General features: G+C 37.4%; 4 protein-coding genes across 13 annotated transcripts in view; all 4 read left to right on the top strand.

Moving 5' to 3' along the window:
• Window positions 1–5,681: 5,681 nt before the first annotated feature.
• Window positions 5,682–13,451, top strand: LOC140830570 (copper-transporting ATPase HMA4-like). Of its 7 annotated transcripts, none has more exons than XM_073193979.1 (10): window positions 7,100–7,167; window positions 7,257–7,320; window positions 7,442–7,706; window positions 8,073–8,818; window positions 8,934–9,405; window positions 9,545–9,712; window positions 10,582–10,836; window positions 11,476–11,598; window positions 11,913–12,398; window positions 12,881–13,450. In XM_073193979.1, the coding sequence occupies exons 3-10, from the start codon at window positions 7,452–7,454 to the stop codon at window positions 13,271–13,273; spliced, it is 2,898 nt and encodes a 965-aa protein (XP_073050080.1). In that variant the 5' UTR covers window positions 7,100–7,167; window positions 7,257–7,320; window positions 7,442–7,451; the 3' UTR covers window positions 13,274–13,450. The 7 variants fall into 7 exon arrangements, with proteins under 7 accessions (XP_073050072.1, XP_073050054.1, XP_073050104.1 ...); XM_073193962.1 differs by having other exon boundaries at window positions 7,420–7,706; XM_073193971.1 differs by lacking the exons at window positions 7,100–7,167; window positions 7,257–7,320 and adding an exon at window positions 5,682–5,914.
• The window catches only part of LOC140830608 (ADP,ATP carrier protein, mitochondrial-like), a 30,613-nt gene continuing 14,949 nt past the window's right edge, over window positions 7,113–22,776 (top strand). The window contains exon 1 of the mRNA XM_073194022.1: window positions 7,113–7,167. The gene's annotated coding sequence lies outside the window, so the exon portion shown is untranslated. The remainder of the gene's footprint in view (window positions 7,168–22,776) is intronic.
• Window positions 13,839–17,480, top strand: LOC140812369 (uncharacterized). 4 transcript variants are annotated; one of them, XM_073170622.1, is made up of 5 exons: window positions 13,916–13,971; window positions 14,075–15,140; window positions 15,284–15,509; window positions 15,627–16,677; window positions 16,750–17,480. In XM_073170622.1, exons 4-5 carry the CDS (start codon window positions 16,318–16,320, stop codon window positions 17,314–17,316), a joined length of 927 nt encoding a protein of 308 aa, XP_073026723.1. In that variant the 5' UTR covers window positions 13,916–13,971; window positions 14,075–15,140; window positions 15,284–15,509; window positions 15,627–16,317; the 3' UTR covers window positions 17,317–17,480. The 4 variants fall into 4 exon arrangements, with proteins under 4 accessions (XP_073026719.1, XP_073026730.1, XP_073026723.1 ...); XM_073170618.1 differs by having other exon boundaries at window positions 13,839–15,140; XM_073170636.1 differs by lacking the exon at window positions 15,284–15,509 and having other exon boundaries at window positions 14,075–14,182; window positions 16,291–16,677.
• Window positions 15,275–16,063, top strand: LOC140807917 (uncharacterized). Its single transcript, XM_073164876.1, has 2 exons — window positions 15,275–15,509; window positions 15,627–16,063. Exons 1-2 carry the CDS (start codon window positions 15,275–15,277, stop codon window positions 16,061–16,063), a joined length of 672 nt encoding a protein of 223 aa, XP_073020977.1.

Genomic DNA, 22,776 nt, shown 5'->3' with positions numbered 1-22,776 from the left:
AGCTTACAATGCTGATAAATGACGATGAAGATACTGGTTCTGCACAAACTGAAATCAGCTAGGCTGATTTCAGCACACCAGCTGAAACTGAACCAACTGAACCAGCTGCTGACCAGCTGACCAACCAACTGAATTGAACCAGCTGCTGACCAACTGAACTGAACTGAAATGAACTAAACTGAACTGAACCAGCTGCTGACCAGTTGAACTGAACGACCAGTTGAATTGACCAGTTGACTAGAGTTGACCAGTCGGGAAAATGCCCAGCAAGCTGAATTTGATCGTTGCCATTTTAGAAACAGTACAGAAACTTTCCAAACGGTCATATTCTTGTGTCTAACATATATATCATTGTTGGGGCTTCTAAATACAACATATTGAAGATCAAACAAGGGCTTTTGAAGAAGATTTAAAGCATGAGCAGTTAGCATGAAGAAATCAGCTAGTTGAGAGCACAAGCTCTTGTGTGAGGATACATTTGAGATGTACACTGTAACTGATAAATTCCTCACACACGATCACTCACACATATACAAGAGAGTTGAAGTTCAAATATTAGTTGAGTGAGTCTTGCACAAAGACGTAAAACTTGTGTATGTAGTCTTTGCATATGAGACATTAAACAATATGCTGATTGTGAGGTACTGCCTACAATCTTGAGTGCTAGGAGTTCAGTTTAGGCAGTGGGTAAGTCCTAGCTGAATGGGTTTGTACAAAGAGTTGTATAAACCAAAGTCTTCTAGTGAATCCTTCCCAAGGGGAAGAAGAGGTGACGTAGGAGTATTTAAATCTCCGAACATCCATAAAAAAATTCGTGTCTATTTGTTTATTGCATTTACTTATCATTTTCATATTTTTAAAGATGCATTGTTGAAGCATTTTATGTGTTATTCAAATACCAAAATATTGCATACCAAGTGTTTGATAAAATGCTTCAACTAAAATATTTCTACTCATTCAACTTGCATATATTTTAAATGGTTTACAAAATATTTAATCGGTTTCTACGAAGGATTATTTCGAGTATCTTCCGATTGGTTTGAACATCAAACTCGATTTAATTCATCGGTGTTCAATATTTCAAGAATCGAGCTATTGTAGCTCAACGATTACCCCTTAGTCGATCCCAACAAGCATTTGAATTTATCTAGCCTAATAAATGCATGAAATTTGAAAATCAAATGCAAATACATGAAAGAATTTGAAGCATGGGGCTACTGTATCAATCAATTTCAGGAAAAAAAAAATACATGTAAGGCAACTCTTGTCCAATAAGGAAGCAAGAAAATTCAAAATTCGGCCTTATTACAATATGAATCTGGACAAGAAAAATAGTCTACATCCAGCCGCTAAACAAGAAAATTCAAAAATCTCAAGTTTTATCACCAAGTTTTTGAAAATATTGCAAGACAATATTTATGGAATAATTATTTTTTCCATATCAACATTATGGAAGGATATCAACCTAATTATGATAAGATTTGCACCACACAACGTATAAATATCGCCAACCCCTCTTCACAAAAATCACACCTCTCCATCACTTTAAAGTTCAAGAATTTCTCTCCAAGTTTTGTCAAATTTTCGAGCCAAGGTTCTGTCGAGTTATCAAAGTTCTTTCCATGCGATTTCCGAATACAAGCAGCAATTCTTCAAGATTTTCGAGCCAAGCAATCTTTCTTCCCATTTTTTATTCAAGATTAAGTAAGTGGGCTTGTTTTAAAATGTTTGTTTCGATTATGTTTTTTGAAAGTTTCATGTGAGCATGCTTCATTCGTTTTGTGTTACAACCAATCTATCATATGTTTTAGCATTGTAATGATTCAATTGGATATAAGCGATAATTAAAAAACGATAAGTTTATGGCCTTGATATGGTGAGATACAACCATCGTTATGACATCGTCCCCCTCGAGGTTTAAAAATTAAGGACTGATATTAGTAAACCATGACAAGTAGATGAATTTCAGCGCTTATGTTATACATTGTACATTATTATTATAAACAAATATGTTATGGTATTTTTCGAAAACCAATGTATATGCTCGAGCGACCCCACTGTATTTCCCAAACTCTCACTCCTTACTCTCTCATCTCAAGATAAGTCCGAAGAACAAGTAGAATATGAAGAAAAATATCAATTCTGGGGCTAGTTATAGAGAACCCTTGAAGATTATTTATTTCCGATCTTTTAAATTTTTAATTCAAGTTTTAAGATGCTTCCGCATGTGGTTATATCTTATCATTTGTAAAGATAAGGTTGATTATGATTTAAACTGGTTGAATAGATTTTTTAAAACTACGAGGTTGCTTTTTTTAGATTGTATGGTTGTTGAATGAAGTCGATGTCTATAAGTCTCGGGCTCGGGGAATGACACGAAGAAATTTACCTTAAAAGTTAATTATAGACGGGTTAAATATTTCTTCAAAAATTGAATTCAATTTAATTCTGAGAAGGCTAGATTATTAATATGAAAAGCTTCAAAATTATATTTTTGATATCGTTATTATCAAATCTCCTGAAAATATTCTTACAGATTTTAACAAGAGAGACAAAGTGGATGTGATGCCATCATGAATATGCAAAGACATTTAAGGCAATACCTAGAAATGCGTCAAAACGAGTTCAACAATATTACCCTAAATGGAGAAGTTGTAGGTGAGTACAAAAAGTTGAACAAAGCATTGTCTCTGATCGAATTACATTTTGGTTACATGTTTTTATCAGTTTGGTCTGTATTACAAAAGCTTATCATCCAAGCTATTGAGAAACTATTGGCTTCTCAAAGGGAGAGTTTTTTATTACATGGATATATATCTGGAGCAAGGGATTCAAGTATCTATAATACAACTGCTAAGTCGAGATCATTTTTAGATGAGTCTGCTCAAGAAAAAATTGAGGCTCTAGATCCTTATCTCGAGCCATCAATTCGACCCTTCACCTCGGGAATTGAAGATGGAGATATTAATTTTAGACCTCAAACATACAAGTGAAAATCTAATATTGATATTAATGAGTTTATAGTTCCTCCCTTCTAGGTATATCAGTAGAACTCTGAGAAATTTAAAACTAAAGCGGAAATTAACATGGCTACATGTTGAGTTGAGATAGCATGAAAATATCCAATGATGTAAATGAAACCTAATACCCATTCTAAGTAGGTCAAATCATGGTATGAATTTCAGGTTTGTGCCTCGGTATTTACCACAACACTCAGTTTCTTAGAAATATCTGCACTACCAAAATAGATCTAGGAAGTTGTTCATGAAACATGGACAAATGCCAACTATTCTGGAGTTATACTTATTTAGAGCAGCACCAGAACCAATTAGGAAAGGCTCACATGAGACTTTCCATTTCATCAAGCTCCAGAGGCCAGATACAAATGTCCAGAAATTCATCAAGGATCATCAAATAAATGTAACAATTCTTATTGCTTCTCTTACTGAAGATAACATCTCCACCAGAAGAGCATGAGGATTATGAGTTTGTCTCACAGAAATAGACAAAGTCAAGTTCTTTTTAAATTTTATCAAAATTAAGTTAGTGGATATTTGATGTTAAATACAATGACATGAAAAATTACTTGATTTGCACAAGAAATATTTGAAAAGAAAAAAAAAGCTTCTTTTCAATAGTAAGCTGCCAAGGAGAAAAGAAACTCACCGGAAATTTTGTAGCATGGCTCACATTGGAAGATATTTAGAAGGGATCTGCTCAGAATGCCCAAACCAGAAAGAGATAGAATTCGGGAAATGTTTTATATCAAGATCTGACCGAAAGTATATTGAGAGATAAATCCAAGTGGTAAAGAACTACACAAGACATATTTTCCTCGGAGGCCACTAAAAAGTAACATACTTCCCGACAAACTTAAAAAGGCGTGATTCAACCAGTCAATCAGTGGAAGATATAACCATTCAACTACACCAAGAGTGGGAGACAAAAATAAAAGTAAAAGGAGCCACTTCACAAGTAGTTGTCACCAATAACTCGCAACAATTGGCAATCAATAATGTAAAGTTATCAATCAAGTCGGAATTCCAGATTTAAATACACAAATGATCTCTATATATATCAAGATAGAAGAAATTTTAAAACATCGATCATTCTCTTCAATTTTCTTTCAAATAAATATTAGAATATTCTCTTTAAGTTTGTGTATTGTATTTTCAGCTAAATTAATATCTAAACAAATTATGTCATCCTCTACAAAAAGTTACGAATGTAATAATATATATGTCGGAATAAAATTACCAAGATTTTGTCATCTCATGTTATGCTTATTTCAATAAATCTATTACTCTGGGCCTTGAGTTAAAAAAATGAAACAAGGCTGTGTGAGGTGTTTTCAAATAAATATGTTACATAAACTATTGGTGTGATGTTATGGTTAGTTTGTGAGGAGCAGACTATAAAATCCAACAGACACTACTCGACGACATTTTGGTCAAAATGTACAAGGTTTAATTTAGTTTATGGAAACCAGATTAGATTATAAAAAATTTAAAAAAGTAAATAAAAAATAACTGAAGAGTAAAAAGGGAATTCACACCAAATTGAGTCAGATGTCTAAAACAAAAGGGACTATTTCAGGATATTACAAAAACACTTGATTAAGAATTGTCTAAAATATTGAATACCAAATTGAGAATTATTATCCCCATAGATTGTGTTCCATTATCTCATGAAAATCAATCAATTACTTCAACTTCTCTTTCCCACTTCACGATTTATTTATACTTTTCCGACAACTTCCCCATAATCTAACGTCTACTCTGGGTTATTTTAAAGTCATTCCACCAGCTATCACTACTTGGATGAGGTGATATAATCCATTCAAATTGAAACCCATGTAAAAAAAAAAACCTCATCCCAACATTGAAATAAAAAAATTCCTTTTTAAAGATGTAAAACAACCAAAACGGTTCACGAGTTTTTTCGAGCTAATTCAAAAATATATGATTCGTATTCGAGACAAACTTAACATGTTCGAACTTTTCAAGTCTAAATTATATATTTCAATAATTCACAAGTATTGATATTTTCTTATTCTCAAAAACTTGTGTGAGACCGTCTCACAGGTCGTATTTTGTGAGACGGATATTTTATCTGGGTCATCAATGAAAAATTATTATTTTTTATGCTAAGAGTATTTTTTTATTATGAATATTGATAGGGTTGACATGTCTCAAATATAAAAATTCATGAAACCGTCTCACAAGAGACCTACTATTTATTAGTATAAAATAAATATATATTAATAAAAAGATTTTGAGCTTTTCGAATATTTATTTTCTAGAAATAGATCGAATAGCTCGTGAAAATATTCGAACTTTTCAAACCGAACTCGAATACGAGCCCTGATTCGAACTGAACTCAAACAAAAAATTTTAAATTTTCAAGTTTCGAATCGAGCTTCAACTCAAATAAATACGAACCTTAAATTTTTAACCTTATTCAAATCAATTTGATTTGTTTACCACCTTGATTCACTGTCCTTCCCGCCACTCCTCATTATTACTTAAATAAATAAATTAGATCAATTTATATTAATAATTAATTAATTAATAGATTTTGGTTTTGTATATCGAGTTTTTCTTAAAGCGTGTGGTCCATTACAATGGACCCACAACACAACCATGAGCCGGCCTCGCCGACGCAGGACTCCACTTTAAACTTCAAAATCTCCATAGCGAACCAGAATCCCCACTTTTCCACTCTCGACTTAACCGTTTCCCGAATACCCTAATCTTTGATTTTGTTTCGCATAATTTTTCAGTTTCTCTTTGTCGTTCGAATCTATTGCCTCAATTTGTTGTGTGGGGAAAGTCTTGATTACCTTTTTATTGGACGAATGAAGGGGAAATAAATAATCACGTGCAGGCACCTCTTTCTGTCCATTATTCTTGAGGTACAGATAATCCATTTGTTATTAGGCGCGCAGATATTTTATGAGACCCATTCCCTATTGTATTACTTTTTAAAATTTATTCTGCTTATCTTTTTCATTTCTATAGGTCGGCATATTCATCTGGTTAAACTCTAAGCACACTATTTCCTTTATTTAGAAGCAAGGAAAGGCCATAGCTATTTGTTAACTATATTGGATTGGGTCCTTTTAGTGCGCAAGAATATGTATGCGGTTGTCTGTTATGTCTGTAAATTCATACTTATTTTTGGGTCATACAAATGAAACTGATGGGTTGTTGAAAAAATTTAAAGGGTAGCTTCTAGTTTCTTGCATGAGCTGAGTGGTGATTATTGCTTGTATGTAAAGTAATATGCGTGGATTTTTTGTGAAGCTGAAATCCTTGGTGTGTGCAGCTGTTTTGCTATCTTAAATTTTTTGTATTCTGTTGGATAATTTAGACCTGAAATTAGGGGTACTGGTCGATAATTTTTTTTTTCAGGAATAGCTTATTATCTCATTATTTTATTATTAATATTACTATTATTATTAAGTGTACCGTCTCTTCTCATGAATTTTTATCTGTGAGACGGATCAACCCTATTGATATTCACAATAAAAAGTAATATTCTTAGAATAAAAAATAATATTTTTTCATGGATGATAAGATATCTGTCTAATAAAATACGACCCGTAAGACCTTCTCACACAAGTTTTTGACTTATATTAAAATAAATTAAAAAACAAGTTGATGAATACACATATACATTTTTTCGAAAACTAAACCAATACATATTTAAATAAATAAATTTGTTTAAAACAAAAAAGTTAATTTCTTTTAAAGATGAAATAATTAATATTTTATAAATAAAGATTTTTTTTAAAAAAAAAATTGGTTAACTTACTCACAATTTAAAGTGATATATTTTTCAATTTATTAAACTCGAGTTTCAACAATCACACTGTCACTTGGTATAAAATATACATAATATTAAATTTTGTTGTTGTTTTATATTTTTTGTATATACTAAAAATCTGTGAAGTTTCTTTGAACATATGTAAATTTAATTTTTCTTTGAATAAAAAATTTAATTTTTGACATACAAAATATTGGGGACATTGCTAAAATTATGGAAAAATATGAGGGCCCAGTTTAAATTTCCCAAAATAAATTACTCACTGGAATAGGGCAAGTCAGCCGTCCTCTTCTCCATTTTTCATTTCCGGTCCCGCATCCCCCGGCGAGTCCAGCGGAGGTAAAACCGCTTCTCCAATTGTTTTCAATTCGTTGTGATTGTTATTATGTTTCCAAGGCAATTTTCCAATGACACTTATACTAATGCAGGATTATAGTATCCTATCACTTGTCAAGGGTCCGAGAAACTGTCATTGATTTCTGCAGAGGAGAAGTTTGTCTTTTGTTTGATTTGAATTTTCAAGACCACAAGCACAAAGAAACTCAGTTTGACCATATGTTGTAAAATATCTTGTCTTCTGACGTAATGTAGGTTGTTGATACTAAATTTCCAGAGGCAAAAATATGGAAAAAGATGGGTATGACTTGAAGTCATCACTACTACGACATACCAATGATTTGGCTATCACCGTTGTATCCCCTAACAAGAACATTGATAAAAGACTTAGGACTGTTGTCTTCAGAGTAAGGGGTGTGACATGCTCCTCTTGTGTCGCGTCAATAGAAACAGCAGTTGAAAGGCTGGATGGTGTGGAAAATGTGGCAGTGTCTGTGCTTCAAGGTCAAGCTGTGGTAAAGTACTTGCCAGATACGGTCAGCGTGAGTCAAATTAAAATTCCTTATCCATAATAGTTAAACGTGTGACAATTTTTGGTTTGATTTATGATTAGCAATCAACTGCCGGTATGCACATCCATATATATTCGTCTTAGAGCCCTTTTTCTAACCAAAAAGTAGATCAATCTGTTGTCCGTGGTATCTTGGGCTGGGGGCATCTGGAGCATTTTGGGGTTTAGCATCATTATGCTTTGCATTATGATGATACATCGAAGCTGCTTTATATTTTCCTATTCTCGTGATTTTTAATGACAAACTGTGAAGCTTTTTAGTTAATGAAAAATTATCAAATACGATGCTCAATTGGAACAACCAATATCTATTTGCTTTAATGATATTATCTTTCAGGCAAAAGAGATTAAAGAAGCAGTGGAAGACACAGGTTTTGAAGTTGAGGAGTTTCCATATCAAGAAATCGCCATCTGCCGGCTGGGAATCAAGGGAATGGCATGCACGAGCTGTTCAGAGTCTACAGAACGTGCTTTGCTGATGTTGGATGGAGTAAAAAAAGCAGTGGTTGGTTTAGCTATTGGAGAAGCAAAAATCCATTTTGATCCAAATGTAACAAACACTGATCGAATCATTGAAGCAGTAGAGGATGCCGGCTTTGTATGCAATCTCATAAGCTCTGGTAGTGACTCGAATAAATTGTATTTGAAACTAGAAGGAATCACAACTTCAGATGATTTTACTATCATTCAAAGCTCACTGGAGTCTTTGGTAGGCGTAAATAATGTTGAAATAGATATGGAAGAGCATAAAGCAACTATAAGTTATGAACCAAACATAGTTGGTCCACGATCTCTAGTACAGTGCATTCAAGAAGCTGGCCATGGACTTAAGACTTACCATGCAACATTGTATACCCCATCAAGGGGAAAAGAGACGGAGAGACAGCATGAAATCCTGACATATAGAAATCAATTTTTATGGAGTTGTCTATTTTCCGTTCCGGTGTTTGTTTTCTCTATGGTACTCCCAATGCTTCCTCCATATGGAAATTGGCTTCAGTACAAGGTCATTAATATGCTTGATATTGGAATGATTTTAAGATGGATACTTTGCACTCCAGTACAGTTCATCATTGGCAAAAGGTATTTGTTTAATTGTTCTCTTAAAAACTTGTTTGCCAAGTTTTGCATTATTGTGGCTGTCAGTGCCCGGGATTGTCCTAGAAACTGCAATACATGCCTAATTCACTTTTGCCAGGTTCTATACCGGATCATATCATGCTCTGAAACGTAAATCTGCAAATATGGACGTATTGGTTGCTTTGGGTACTAATGCTGCTTACTTCTATTCAATATACATTATGATAAAAGCCTTGACATCAGCTTCATTTGAGGGAAATGATTTTTTCGAGACTAGTTCCATGTTGATATCTTTCATTCTTCTGGGGAAATACTTGGAAGTTATGGCAAAGGGGAAGATGTCAGATGCTTTAGCTAAGCTAACAGATCTATCTCCTGACACAGCTTATCTTGTAACTTTGGATGCTGATGGAATTGTTATCTCAGAAATTGAAATGAACACGCAACTTATACAAAAGAATGACATGCTCAAAATTGTTCCTGGGGCGAAAGTTCCTGTTGATGGTCTTGTTATTGACGGTCAAAGTCACGTAAATGAAAGCATGATTACAGGAGAAGCTGTGCCAGTTGCTAAAAAGCCAGGTGATAAGGTTCGATAAAACAGTTCATGCTTAACTCTGTGTTTCCCTGCACTTTATCTAAGTTGTGATTGTTGTGACAGCTACCTGCTTCTCCTCAATTGATAGAAATTTAACCTCTGTGTTTTAATGCGTAATAGTTCATTTACAGGTGATTGGTGGGACAGTGAATGAAAATGGGTGTGTAATTATCCAGGCAACTCATATCGGTTCAGACACAGCGCTTTCACAGATAGTCCAACTGGTTGAAGCTGCTCAGCTTGCCAAAGCACCTGTTCAGAAGTTGGCTGACCAAATTTCAAAGTTTTTTGTTCCTACTGTAAGTTTCGTTCGCTGTTCTTATAAGTTTTTCTATTAGATGTGTTTGCCAAGCAAACTTGTAAATTTTTTTGTTGAATGAACAATGTGGAGTTTTGATTGATAGCTTTTTATGCTTTATAGTAATAGGAACCTTTTGACTCCTAGTGTTTTCTTCTCATTTACACGACTGTCTAGTTTCACACAATACCAGTTTTTTGTTTTTATTATGTGTGAGATGAAGAAATGAGAGGATATTTAGAATAGGGTTGTCCTCTCCATGGAAGAGACATACTGTACAAACAGAAAATTCATGGGCTTACAAATATCAAGCCTAAAGCTAACAGCCCATAACACAAAATAAATTTATTTTTAACAAATATATTCTCCAATAGAAATTAAGTACAATTTAAAAATTTACTTTCATACCAACGATGTATTGGCATAGCATGTTTTTTTATACCTGTCTTAATAAGCATATGAAGAACAAACTCGTACCCTTATGTGGAGTGAAAGTGATTGTACATTTAAGTGGTATCGTCATTCTACCATGGTGGAGTTCTATTAGATGAAGACTTGATTGTGCCATTGTTACCTATTTCACTACAGTTAATCAATACCAAGAGCTGGTTTCACATTTTGTTTTTATCACAACATGATCTTTTAATTACCGTGGTAGATAGAAAGCAAAATTTTGACTTTTTCCCCTGAAATAAAGAATATTGTTGAATACAAATGTGTGTCAACGTAGTTTTGGTCTTGGTTACTGGTTAATATATCATGTGAACTCATAGATGCTTATTCAGGGTAGTAGCGCTGCGTGAAAGTTCCAAAATTCCAACATGATCCCATATGATATCAAATAACCTTGATATTATTTCTCCACACTAGGTTGTTCTAGCAGCTTTTGTGACGTGGCTGGGATGGTTTATCCCTGGAGAAATTGGGATTTATCCTAGAATTTGGATACCCACTGCTATGGATGCTTTTGAATTTGCTCTGCAATTTGGTATTTCTGTGTTGGTGGTTGCATGCCCTTGTGCCCTAGGATTAGCAACTCCTACTGCTGTTATGGTTGCCACTGGAAAGGGTGCTTCGCAGGGTGTGCTAATTAAAGGTGGTAATGCCCTTGAAAATGCACACAAGGTACAATGTCAACTAATTTTTGGACCAGCCTATTTCACATATTCATCACACTTGAGAATCGCTATCTTTCATGATCTATGTATAATCATGTTGAACAGTTCCACAACACCTATTGGGTATTTCTTAATTAAAAATAAGGAATATAAAACATTGTCTTTCTTTTCACTTTACCTAAATCGGTGGACGTAACAAGGTGTACTGTTGATTCCCTTGGTCTTATGGATCAATTGACTTTTCTTGATAGTATTTGCTGCCATTGGTTCTGCGAAATAGTTATCTTTCTGTTCACTTAAATTTTTAAAAGATTATTACTTGCTGTCTCCAAAAGTTACATCCTTTATTGATTCATGTTTTTCATATTAGCATCTCTACTTTGTGTCACTGCCCCATCTTGACCACTGCACCTTGCCACGTGAGAACCCAAGATGAGGTGTATATGGTATCAATATCAAGTATATGAGAAATATTTTCGACTTTATCTGCTTCAAATTTTTGCAAGCACGGAAAAGAAACACATTATTCAATGACTATGCGTGTAAATCTCACCAGGAATCACATTTACTGCCATATTGTTTTGTTGAATGAACTCATCACCTTGGAATCAGTCTGTTACAATATATTTTAACTTCCATCTTTCAGGTGAAAACTGTTGTTTTTGACAAAACTGGAACACTAACAGTTGGAAAACCAGCAGTAGTTAGTTCGGTGCTCTTCTCTGAAATTTCATTGGAAGATTTTTGCGATGTGACTATTGCTGCAGAGGTGAATTACGTTCCCTATGTACGTCTGTGTGGTTGACTGGTTGTTTTGGAGTTTGACATACAAATTGTATTCAAACTAAGCTACGGGCTAGGGCACATATAATAATTGCAATTTTCCATGATCAAAATATATTATTAGTGCAAACTGATTGCACTATTGCAGTACAAGCAACATCTGTTCATTTGGTTGGAATGCATGATATAGTTAAGAATATAAGTTTAGAGGATTATTTCAAAATTTCTCTCTGCTGACTACGTGCTTTCAAATATGTCAGATATAGCAAATTCTGACTTGTATATTCCCATCTCTTTCAGGCAAATAGTGAGCACCCATTGGCCAAAGCAGTTGTGGATCATGCTAAAAAACTATCTCAGAAGTTTGGGCACCTGAATGAACATATTATTGAGGCGAAAGGCTTTGAGGTGCATCCTGGTGCTGGAGTGAGCGTAAAAAATGGAGAGAGAACAATATTGGTTGGAAACAAGAGGCTTATGCACCTTTTCAATGTAACACTGACCTCTGAGGTCAATAAATACATTTCTGAGAACGAGCAACTGGCTCGTACTTGTGTGCTTGTCGCCATTGATGGAAGAGCTGCGGGAGCTTATGCAGTAACTGACCCAGTGAAGCCAGAGGCAGCTGTTGTCATATCTTATCTTCACTCAATGAGTATCTCAAGTGTCATGGTTACAGGCGATAACTGGGCAACAGCAAATGCAATAGCCCTTGAGGTGGGCATTCAGAACGTGTTTGCTGAGACAGATCCACTTGGGAAAGCTGATAAAATAAAGGAGTTGCAGGTAACATTAATTTATGCAGCTTCCATTGCTCAACTTCTATCCTCATATCACCAGTGAGTTACATTTTCTTGACAGTTGCCCAATTTGACTTAATATATGTGTTTAAATAATCATATGCTAATATGATTGAATTGATTGAACCAACCTATTCTTGTTGCACCGCATAAATGTACAAATTATCCTGGCAACAAAGCTGATTGATGCAAGCAATTATGCTTTCTTCCTTCATTTTTTTCACGTGAATCATATGTAGAACTTAAGGTTGTGTGTACTGCTGTATCATTAGCTTATGTGGTGAAATACGAATAGCAAAAGCGGCAAACTAAATATATCTAGATATAAACACATGCCAGGATATTTTATATATATATATACATATATATATATATATATATATATATATATATATATATATGTATATATATCTTCTGCTTTGATGTCTGCCACGTTCCTGTTAATTTATCTAGCCTAATATGATACAGTTGAGAGGTGTTACTGTGGCAATGGTAGGAGATGGGATAAATGACTCACCTGCCTTAGCCGCAGCTGATGTTGGCATGGCAATTGGAGCAGGTACTGATGTAGCAATAGAAGCTGCTGATGTCGTGCTAATGAAGAGCAACTTAGAGGACGTTGTTACCGCCATTGATCTCTCGCGAAAGACAATGTCCCGGATCCAAATCAATTATGTATGGGCACTTGGATACAACATCCTTGGAATGCCTATTGCTGCTGGAATTTTATACCCGTTCACTGGAATTCGTCTGCCCCCATGGCTTGCTGGTGCTTGCATGGCCGCTTCATCAGTAAGTGTGGTTTGTTCATCTCTTTTACTGCAATACTATAAGAAGCCCTTGCACGTCAAAGCTGCCTGAGACATGTTTACTACTCGATAAATTTGGTGACTCGTTCAATAATCTCTCAAGAGACTTGGGTTCAAGTGTATATCAGTGTTTGTGACATGAGTTGAGAATTGTAATATTTTGCCTTGTATAATGTGAAGTTTTTACTCTAATTATTTGCGGTCGATTCTTTGAAAACTAACCATTACATTTGGTGTTATATTTGAAAATGAAAGTTTAATAGAATGCACGCATTCGTCTCCGCAAACAATATAGAAGCTTGTTGTGCTATTAATGCATATCCAAGGGATTGTCTTAAATTGAATTGTGATTATTAAATCATTTGTTATGTTTTTGAGAAAGATTGTCAAGTCATTTTGATGCAACCAAAATCCAATCATGGATTTTAAATTTTTGTCTAAATTGATCGATGAACAAATATTTAAAATTGACGACAAGATTTCAATGGTATCACGATAATTTTTGAACTCTTAAACAAATAAATTAGAAATATCAGTAGTCAAATTTCAACCAGCAAAGAAGATTCCATGTGTGATTAGGTTCACACTAAGGGTTAGTTTGGTAGGTATGATTAGAGTTGGATTGTTTAGTTGTACAATGTTTGGTTAGTTTTTTCCAAGATGGATTGACTACATGCTTGACTCTATGTACTGTTGTTGTAGGAGAATTAATCAACGTACATTTGGAAGGAATAATTTAGTCCAACTACAGTAATCTGCTTTCCTACTTTTATATGACGAAATTACCCCTTTGAAGACACGTAGTAATATGAGAATTGAACATTTGCCTAACCTAAATCACTCCTCACTACAGACACGATGGAGGCGACGGGCGATTGAAGAAATGTTTTCGCAATTAGACGAAGCAAACCAAACACTATAATCTCTCTTCCGATCTGCTTTACCAGAAGGATCTTCGGAGGTAAAAGAAAAAAACCCTTTCTTTTTCATTCAAATTTGTTCCTTTGTTGGTTAAAAGCCTCATAACGTTTGAATTATTTGTTGTGCTTTCGATTTTAATTTTCTGGCCCATAGTTTTCTGCATCGTTCCCTGAATTGTAAAGCCAAAATGTATACGCAAGCGGACTATAGCTTCTTTTACCATGCTCTGAGATTTTTGTGGTAATTTGTCCGAGAAGCTTTACATTGTTCTTTTTCAAAAAATTCCAAACTCGTACTCATATGTGTTAGCTGGTGTCGTCTCAGAAATTAATTGGTTTTCTCACATCCATTTAATCTCAGTAAATTCGTTTGCCAAATTTCAGCATGTATTTCTCCATTTGAGCTGCACTGAATTTAATCGCTTGCCGTATGTCTAACTTTGTTTCTGTATTTGCTAAGTAAAAGTGTGCGAAATGGACAGTAGACGTCGTAACATTATAATCTTTCTGCTGCTGCACCAAATGATGATACGTAACTTCTTGATGTTATGCCTTTTAATACGACACCGCAAGAGATTACTATGCAAACGGAGGCGATCAGCCCGTACAGGTTCCGCTTCGTACAGCATGACACCACGACTCACTGCACAAATGAACCATTTAAGAAGTATTATTGAAGAAGGAGATGTACAATGTGTCGTTAATTTGAGGATGAATAGAAATACATTTTCACACTTATGTTAATTACTAACTTATGTCGGTGGGCTTGAGCATTCTAGATATGTTAGGATTGAGGAGAAAGTGTCTATGTTTCTGTCTATCCTAGCGCATCATAAGAAAAATCGAATTATTGGTCATGATTATGTACGAAGTGGTCAAACAATCAGTGCACATTTCCACGAAGTTCTTGGCTCACTCCTGAAATTGCATACTATTCTGCTTGTGAAACCTTCTCCGGTGGATGACAGCTGCACGGACGATACATGGAAATGGTTCAAGGTGAAATCTTGCTTTTGTAATTAAGATATTAATGATTTTTAATTTATAATTTATTGTTCACTAAACTGTTTATTTTACAGATTAAGGTTTGATTCAACGGCCAAAAATTATTAATCACAAGTGTCTATTACTTTATGGTACAGGGTTGTGTTGGTGCATTAGATGGAACATATATAAATGTTAATGTACCAATCTCTGATAAGGGAAAGTACCGAACTAGAAAAGGAACCATTGCAATTAATGTTTTGGGAGTGTGCAACCGAGATATGAACTTCATTTACGCTCTTTGTGGCTGGAAAGGATCGGCCGCAGATGCCAGAGTTCTTCGTGATGCATTAACACGTTCCGACGGACTAAAAGTTGACAGAGGTCTAGCTAATGCTTATTTTTTTTATGTCATTCAACTGTACTCTTTTAATGCAATGAAGTTGATATGATTCTTTAAGCATAACAAATTTTTAACAAGATCTATTGCTTTAATGGTAGGCTCTTACTATTTGTGCGACAACGGATATGCAAACGTCCAAGGATTCTTGACTCCATATAGAAGAGTGCCATACCATAGAGATGCTTGGGGCAATCGCACTACTGCTCCACAGAATTATAAAGAACTCTTCAATTGGCGACACAGCAAAGCTAGGAATGTCATCGAAAGAGCATTCGGTCTTCTTAAGCAAAGATGGGCCATCCTACGAAGCCCTTCATTCTATCCATTGAAAACTCAGAATAGAATAATTATGGCGTGTATTTTGTTACATAACTTCATCCGTTCTCAGATGCCCGCTAATGTTGTTGACGATATTGAAGAGGAAACATTTAGCCCAACTCCACATCATGATACAGACTATATTGAGGATTTTAACTCTTCCGATGAATGGGATAGTTGGAGAGAGAACTTTGCAATGTCGATGTACCACAACTGAGTGAACTGTGATGTGTCATTGTACCTAGATTGTGAACTTTATTTCCTTTGTTATTTACCAAGTACTTATGTTTGTGTGCACAATTCAGAAATTTTTCTATTATGAAATATGTACTGGATGGTGTGTTAAATTTGAAAATGTTGTGTTGAAAATATGTTTTCTCATTTCTGATGTTAGAAATCAATGTTCCATATATTATTCTTACTTTTAGATTTCATTTGTAACAGGCGACCATAGCACAGAGTCTGCTAGCAATGGATAGCGCAGCGACATCCACAAGTATTACAGCGAAAGGTAAAACAGATAAGTTAAGGCGTAGTTGGACAGCCCCAGAGGAACAAGTTCTAATTCTCGCATTGAAAGACGTAATTAGCAAAGGCTATAAATCTGAAAATGGATTTCGAAATGGTTATTTACCTTTATTGGAATCAGCCATTAAAAGTGCATTCAAAGATTCTGATTTACGTGGCCATCCTCATATAACTTCGAAAATCCACGTGTGGAAGAAACATTATGGTTGTTTAGCATCGATGCTTGCGAAGAGTGGTGTGGGTTGGAATGACACAGAAAATATGATTGAGGCTAGTACTGAGGCATGGGATGCTGTAATCAAGGTAACCATTAATATATTGTTATCACAATTTCATTTTTACCGTAGAATTGTATTCTGAAATTTTGTCTCGCAGGTGGACAATAGCGTTCGTGTTCTGCGTTACAAACGATGGCCACACTATAGAGATTGGTGTGAGATCTTTGGCAATGATCGGGCAACAGGAGATCGAGTGGAGACCTTTTCAGCTGCTGTTAACGATGTGTTAAATATGGCGGATAATGAAACCACTGAAATGGGATTTGGGTTTGATGACTTCTACCGCCCATTGGAAGGAGACGGTGAGTCAGTTTCTGTAACTCATACACCACGCACAAACCCAACCTCTGTTTCGAATGCCAAGTCCAAAAAACGCAAGCAGTTAGATGAAGGTGACGAGCAGATAGTTGCTGCAATCAATAATCTAGCTGCCATCACAAAGGAGACTATGTCAAGTCTGATTAAAGAGATGTCCTCAGACTCGAAAATTGGAGATGCTATGGACAATGTGTTGGATACTTTAGGAACACTGTCAGAGCTAACTTCCGATGAGAAGGTGCGTGTTGCTGAGATCTTAGTGGAGAACCCCAACAAATTAAGTCTGTTCTTGCGGCTTGATGAAGGCGGGAAGCTCAGTTTAAGCAAACGGCTACTGAATCCATAGATTATGTTGTGATATAGTTTGAAGTAAAATTTTTTTGGCAAAGACACTACATCGTTTTGGGTCTACCTCGGTCATTCCTTTTGCTGAGACCTGCTGTTGAAGCCAATAGGTGTTAGTATGCAGCTTCTATTGTATCTTTTGCAATTTGAACAGATCGTTGGTGTGTGGGTTTATGCAAATCTGTTAATATAACGTTGGCAGTTTTTGTTGTGTAAGGATTTGTGTTTTGTTAATATAACGTTTATGCAAATATGTTAATATGCAAATCTGTTATGCAAATCTGTTAATATAACTAGCTTCTCGAATATATTATATATTTATGTTTTGTTTTCAACTTCGCAAGAATGGGTTAGTGCTCTCTGTAAGGATTTGTGTAAGATTATTGTTTCTCAACAATTTTTGGTCTATTTGCACGTCCCTTTTGTGAATTGCATTACAAATCCACCAGATTGTAGTGACAGCGATTTATTTTCAATAATTATGTTCGGTTTTGACTGTGTTTTGGACATAGCCTTTTGACTTGGGTTACATTCACAATCTCTCGGCATGGGCAACTGAACCTTATCGATCGAACCATTTCTTTTCAAGGATCAAAAATATGGTACTCGTAGTAAACATTAGATAAACATTGGTTCTGCTAGTACATACAAAACCCATGATAACATGAACAAACATGATGCTGGTACGTACGATAAAAAGAACAAACACTGACAACTACAATCTTAAACCATTCAATAGGTTGCCACATGATGCTAGTACATACAAAACCAAAAGTTGCACATTCCACGCATCGGAATTTGTAGTGCAAACCACATACGAAAAAGTAACGACCTACCAAAAACAAAAAAAAGGCCGCATACACCGGTTAATTCATATCGGAAGATCAAAAAAGGCAACCTACTAATGAAATACGACGATCATCTTGCCGAATCAGCCCACTGATTCGTCACCGCTTTCGAGGATTACGTACCCATCTTTGGCAGGAAGGAAATAAGGACGTTTGCAACGCCTGGCACCTGTATGTTCACGCTTAGTAGCTCGAACATTTCGAGGGAGGCTTCTACGTTTCCCATTGCTGCCCACTTGCATCATCTCAGTGTTGTGTCCATCTGGAAACAGCCTGCGTACGGTGTGCTTTTTTTCCCCTGGCTTTACGTTGAACAATGACCTTCTAACGTGGCCTTCTTCCTTCTGGCAACAAAATTTCTCACCTTCTGAATATAACTCTTCATCATCAGAGCTTATAACCACATCCACTTTCAATTTGCTTGTCACACTTTCGTCTGAAAATCCTTTGTATGTGACAGACATGTTTGGTTCAAGAAAGTATTTTGAGAACAAGTATGTGGTGCAACGTACAATGAGGTTATATAAATAGATACATATGTGAGCTCTTTTCAAGGACAAAAGAGCATTAAACTTACCTTACCAACTGAAGAGTAAATGTAGTAGCCCGAATTCCAAATTGGGTAATTAACGGAGTAATGGTGATTAAGAAGGTTTAAGGTGTAATTTTGGCTATGGTCATGATCGGACGGACCGAAGAGGGTTCGGAAGCACCAAAGAGTTCGGACGATCCGAAGTGTAGTTCGGTGAATCCGATCATAGGTGTCAAGTGTTGATCGACACGTCATTTTTCCATGCATGTTCGGACGGTCCGAAGTGTATGATCGGAGGATCCGATCATGAGCTGTCAAGAGCCAATGGACACGTAGCGTTCGGACGTTCCGAAGTGTTGTTCGGAGGATCCGAACATGGCCTATAAATAGTGCTCGGATTTCTCATTTGTGACTTGCCAATTCATGATTTTGCCTCATAGTTGAGAGGATTTGGAAGGTTTCTAGGGTTAGTTGTTGGTCGAGCGATAGCCAAGAGCTGCCAGGAGTAGTAGCGTAGCGGCGCCTGAGTTTCAAGGCAATCGACATCAAAGGGCTGTCGACGGACGAAGGTAAACCCTAAACCTTTGGTAGTACTAGGGAGTACTGGTTTTGATAGTCGAGCATGGTAGTATTGATTGAGTATGCTTTTGATGCGTAGGCTTGTGCTAGACCTGATTAGCGGTGTTGCGTAAGGCTAGGCTTGCTGTGATAGAGGTACGAAAGTACTATCCGAGATATCCTGGTTGAGTATACATTCATATATGTGTTGCATGAGTATTTGCTGCATTGTTATATGTCATATGATGCATGCTATTATGTCACGAGTTATGATGCATATTGCATATCATGTTGAGCCGTATCTCCTTCGAGATAGCCTTTACTGTTGAGCTGTATCTCTTTCGAGATAAGCTATATCTTGGGGCCGCTCAGCCCTGTCTTGTGGACGCATGGACACCGAGAGTACACAGTGGCCGACGGGTCGGGAGGGCTTCGGTGGTCCGGGACATTTTAGGTCCACGTCTGTCTTGTAGTGGATGCAGTGACCCAGAGGTTGGACCGCGCGGCACTATCCACTTGGCGCCTCTAGACTGAGCATTTTGAGATCCTTTGTGATTCCTGTTTCTTGACTACCCTGGTATCATATCATAGCATGTGCATTTCATATAGGTTTGTATACTCATACTTTTGTACTGGGCGTTCTTATCGCTCACGTCCTCGGTTTTGTTTATTTCTTGGACACCCCATTCCCACGGGGCAGGCCTCAGGTTGGATGGCTCAGGAGGAGCAGGAGGAGGACGTTGAGTAGCTGGTTGGTTTAGTTTTCAGTGTTTTCCATTTGATTCGATATGGTTGTACTGGATATTTCATTTTGAGTTAGTCTAGACTTCGATTTCGATTGGGTTGTATAACTATTGTTGTTGGCCATATTTCCGCTGTTATCTCTGATTATAATTAATTAGGTTAATTGCATGCTTAGTTTTTGATTAGTAGGTGATTCTGGAACGGGTCACTACATTTATGGTATCAGAGCATGCGTATGATTTTGGGATATAGATTCTGTTTTGGGATTTCCGTTGACCATTTTACCATTTTCCCTATTCTATCTTGTAGCGATGGCTGACCATTTTGATGACGGGAGTAGTCAGGGGAGTGTAGGTCGATGGGGTGACCAGGACGATCATAGACGTCATCGTGAGCATCGTCATCGTCGGGATGGTCCTAGGCGTTTCGATATGCATCGTTTCATGCAGATGGGGCCTAAGCCTTTAGTTGGCGGTGAGACTCCCGATGATGCGGAGGATTGGTTAGAGCGCATGGAGAGTTGTTTCCGCGCATTCCAGTGCACCGATGAGCAGAAGATGGAGACCCTTAGTTTTCTTCTCGAGGGCCGTGCTCGCAGGTGGTGGCGATCAACTTCTGCGCCGATAGTTCAGTCGCAGGGTAGGGTGACTTGGGCCGATTTTCCGTGCAGCTTTCATGCAGCTGTACTTTCCTCCAGCCCTTCGCCAGGCCAAGACGATTGAGCTCCTGAACCTTTAGCAGGGGAGTATGTCTGTTGATGAGTATCAGCAGAAATTCTTTGAGTTGTTACCCTTCGCTCCTCATATCAGTGGCAGTTCTGAGGCCAAGTATGATCATTTCCTCCAGGGCCTTAATCAGGAGATCTTTGATCGAGTCACTGTCTGTGATAATCCTACTTCTTATGATGGGTTAGTGAACCGGTGTCGCCAGGCAGAGATCAGTCTCCAGCGTGGTAGGGCTATTCTTTCTTCTTCTAGACCTCCGAGTACTTTGAGGCCTCGATCTCAGTCATTCAAGAAATCTGGTTCATCTTCTTCTGGATCTGGATCTCGATCTAGTGGTGTTTTCCGCTTTGGTAAGAAGAAGGAGTCTTGTGCGCATTGTGGGAAGAACCATCCATCGGAGCAATGCCGAGTAGCCGCAGGAGCTTGTTATCAGTGCGGAGAGATGGGGCATATTAAGAAGAATTGTCCTCAGTTGCGAGGTGGAGCAGGATCCGGTTCTGGATCTCAGACGACTGTTCAGCAGAGGAGGCAGGGTCAGGCAGTGGGTAGTTCGAATCTTCGACCTCGTGCCCAAGGTCAGGTTTTTGCGCTGAACCAGGATCAGGCTGCAGATGAGACGGAGAGAGTCATAGCAGGTACTTTTCATTTATGCGGTATTCCTGCTTTTGTTCTTATTGATACAGGAGCCTCTCATTCCTTCATTTCTGCACGATTTGTTAAGCGTCATAGGTTACCCTATGTTTCTCTAGACGTCATTCTTTCTGTTTCTACTCCGATGGGTCATTCGGTGTTAGCGAAGCGTCTAGTGATGGGTTGTCCCTTAGATTTTGAGGGTAACGAGTTGACTGCGAATCTTATGATCCTAGAGATGGAAGATTTTGATTGTATCTTGGGTATAGACTTATTGACTACCTACCGAGCTACTGTAGATTGTTACCAGAAGCTTGTTCAGTTTCGTACGACTGAAAGCTCTAGTTGGTTTTTCTATGGTGAGGGAGCGCGACCTCCGATGCCAGTGGTATCTGCTCTGAAAGCCTGTCGTGCTTTAGAGTCGGGCGGGGAAGGCTACCTCATCTATGCGATTGATTCATCCACAGGTAGTGTTGGTCTAGAGGATATTTCAGTGGTTTGTGAATTTCCTGATGTTTTCCCAGATGAGATTCCTGGTTTTCCTCCGGTTAGAGAGGTGGAATTTGGCATAGATTTAATGCCAGGGACTGCACCGATTTCTCGTGCCCCCTATCGTCTTGCTCCGTCAGAGATGAGAGAGCTGAAGCAGCAATTGCAGGATCTTCTTGATAAGGGTTATATTCGCCCAAGTGTTTCGCCTTGGGGAGCTCCAGTCTTGTTTGTCAAGAAGAAGGATGGATCGATGCGGTTGTGCATTGATTATCGCCAGCTGAATCGGGTGACGATCAAAAACAAGTACCCTTTACCCCGTATTGATGACTTGTTCGATCAGCTTCAGGGTACTTCTGTTTACTCCAAGATCGACTTGCGATCGGGTTATCATCAGATGAGAGTCAGAGATGATGATATTTCCAAGACTGCATTTCGTACTCGTTATGGGCATTACGAGTTTCTAGTTATGCCATTCGGATTGACGAATGCGCCAGCGGTGTTCATGGATCTGATGAACCGAGTCTTCCGAGATTTTCTGGATCAGTTTGTGGTGGTTTTCATTGACGATATCTTGATCTATTCCCACAGTGTGGAAGAGCATGCCCAACACTTGAGGATTGTGTTGCAGATTCTTCGCGAGAAGCAATTGTATGCTAAGCTGAGTAAGTGCGAGTTCTGGATTGATCGTGTGGTATTCCTTGGTCATGTGATTTCCAAGGAAGGAGTTTCTGTGGATCCCAGCAAGATTGAAGCAGTGCTGAATTGGTCACGTCCGACGACGGTGGCTGAGATCCGTAGTTTTCTAGGTCTGGCAGGGTATTATCGTCGCTTCATCGTGAATTTCTCTCAGATAGCCAGACCATTGACGCAACTTACTCGGAGGGATGTTCCATTTGAGTGGTCATCCGAGTGCGAAGATAGTTTCAGAGAGC

Source organism: Primulina eburnea, chromosome 1, assembly GCF_022965805.1.
Source record: "Primulina eburnea isolate SZY01 chromosome 1, ASM2296580v1, whole genome shotgun sequence".
Classification (NCBI taxonomy): Eukaryota; Viridiplantae; Streptophyta; class Magnoliopsida; order Lamiales; family Gesneriaceae; genus Primulina; species Primulina eburnea.
This window is presented reverse-complemented; position numbering and strand designations above follow the sequence as displayed.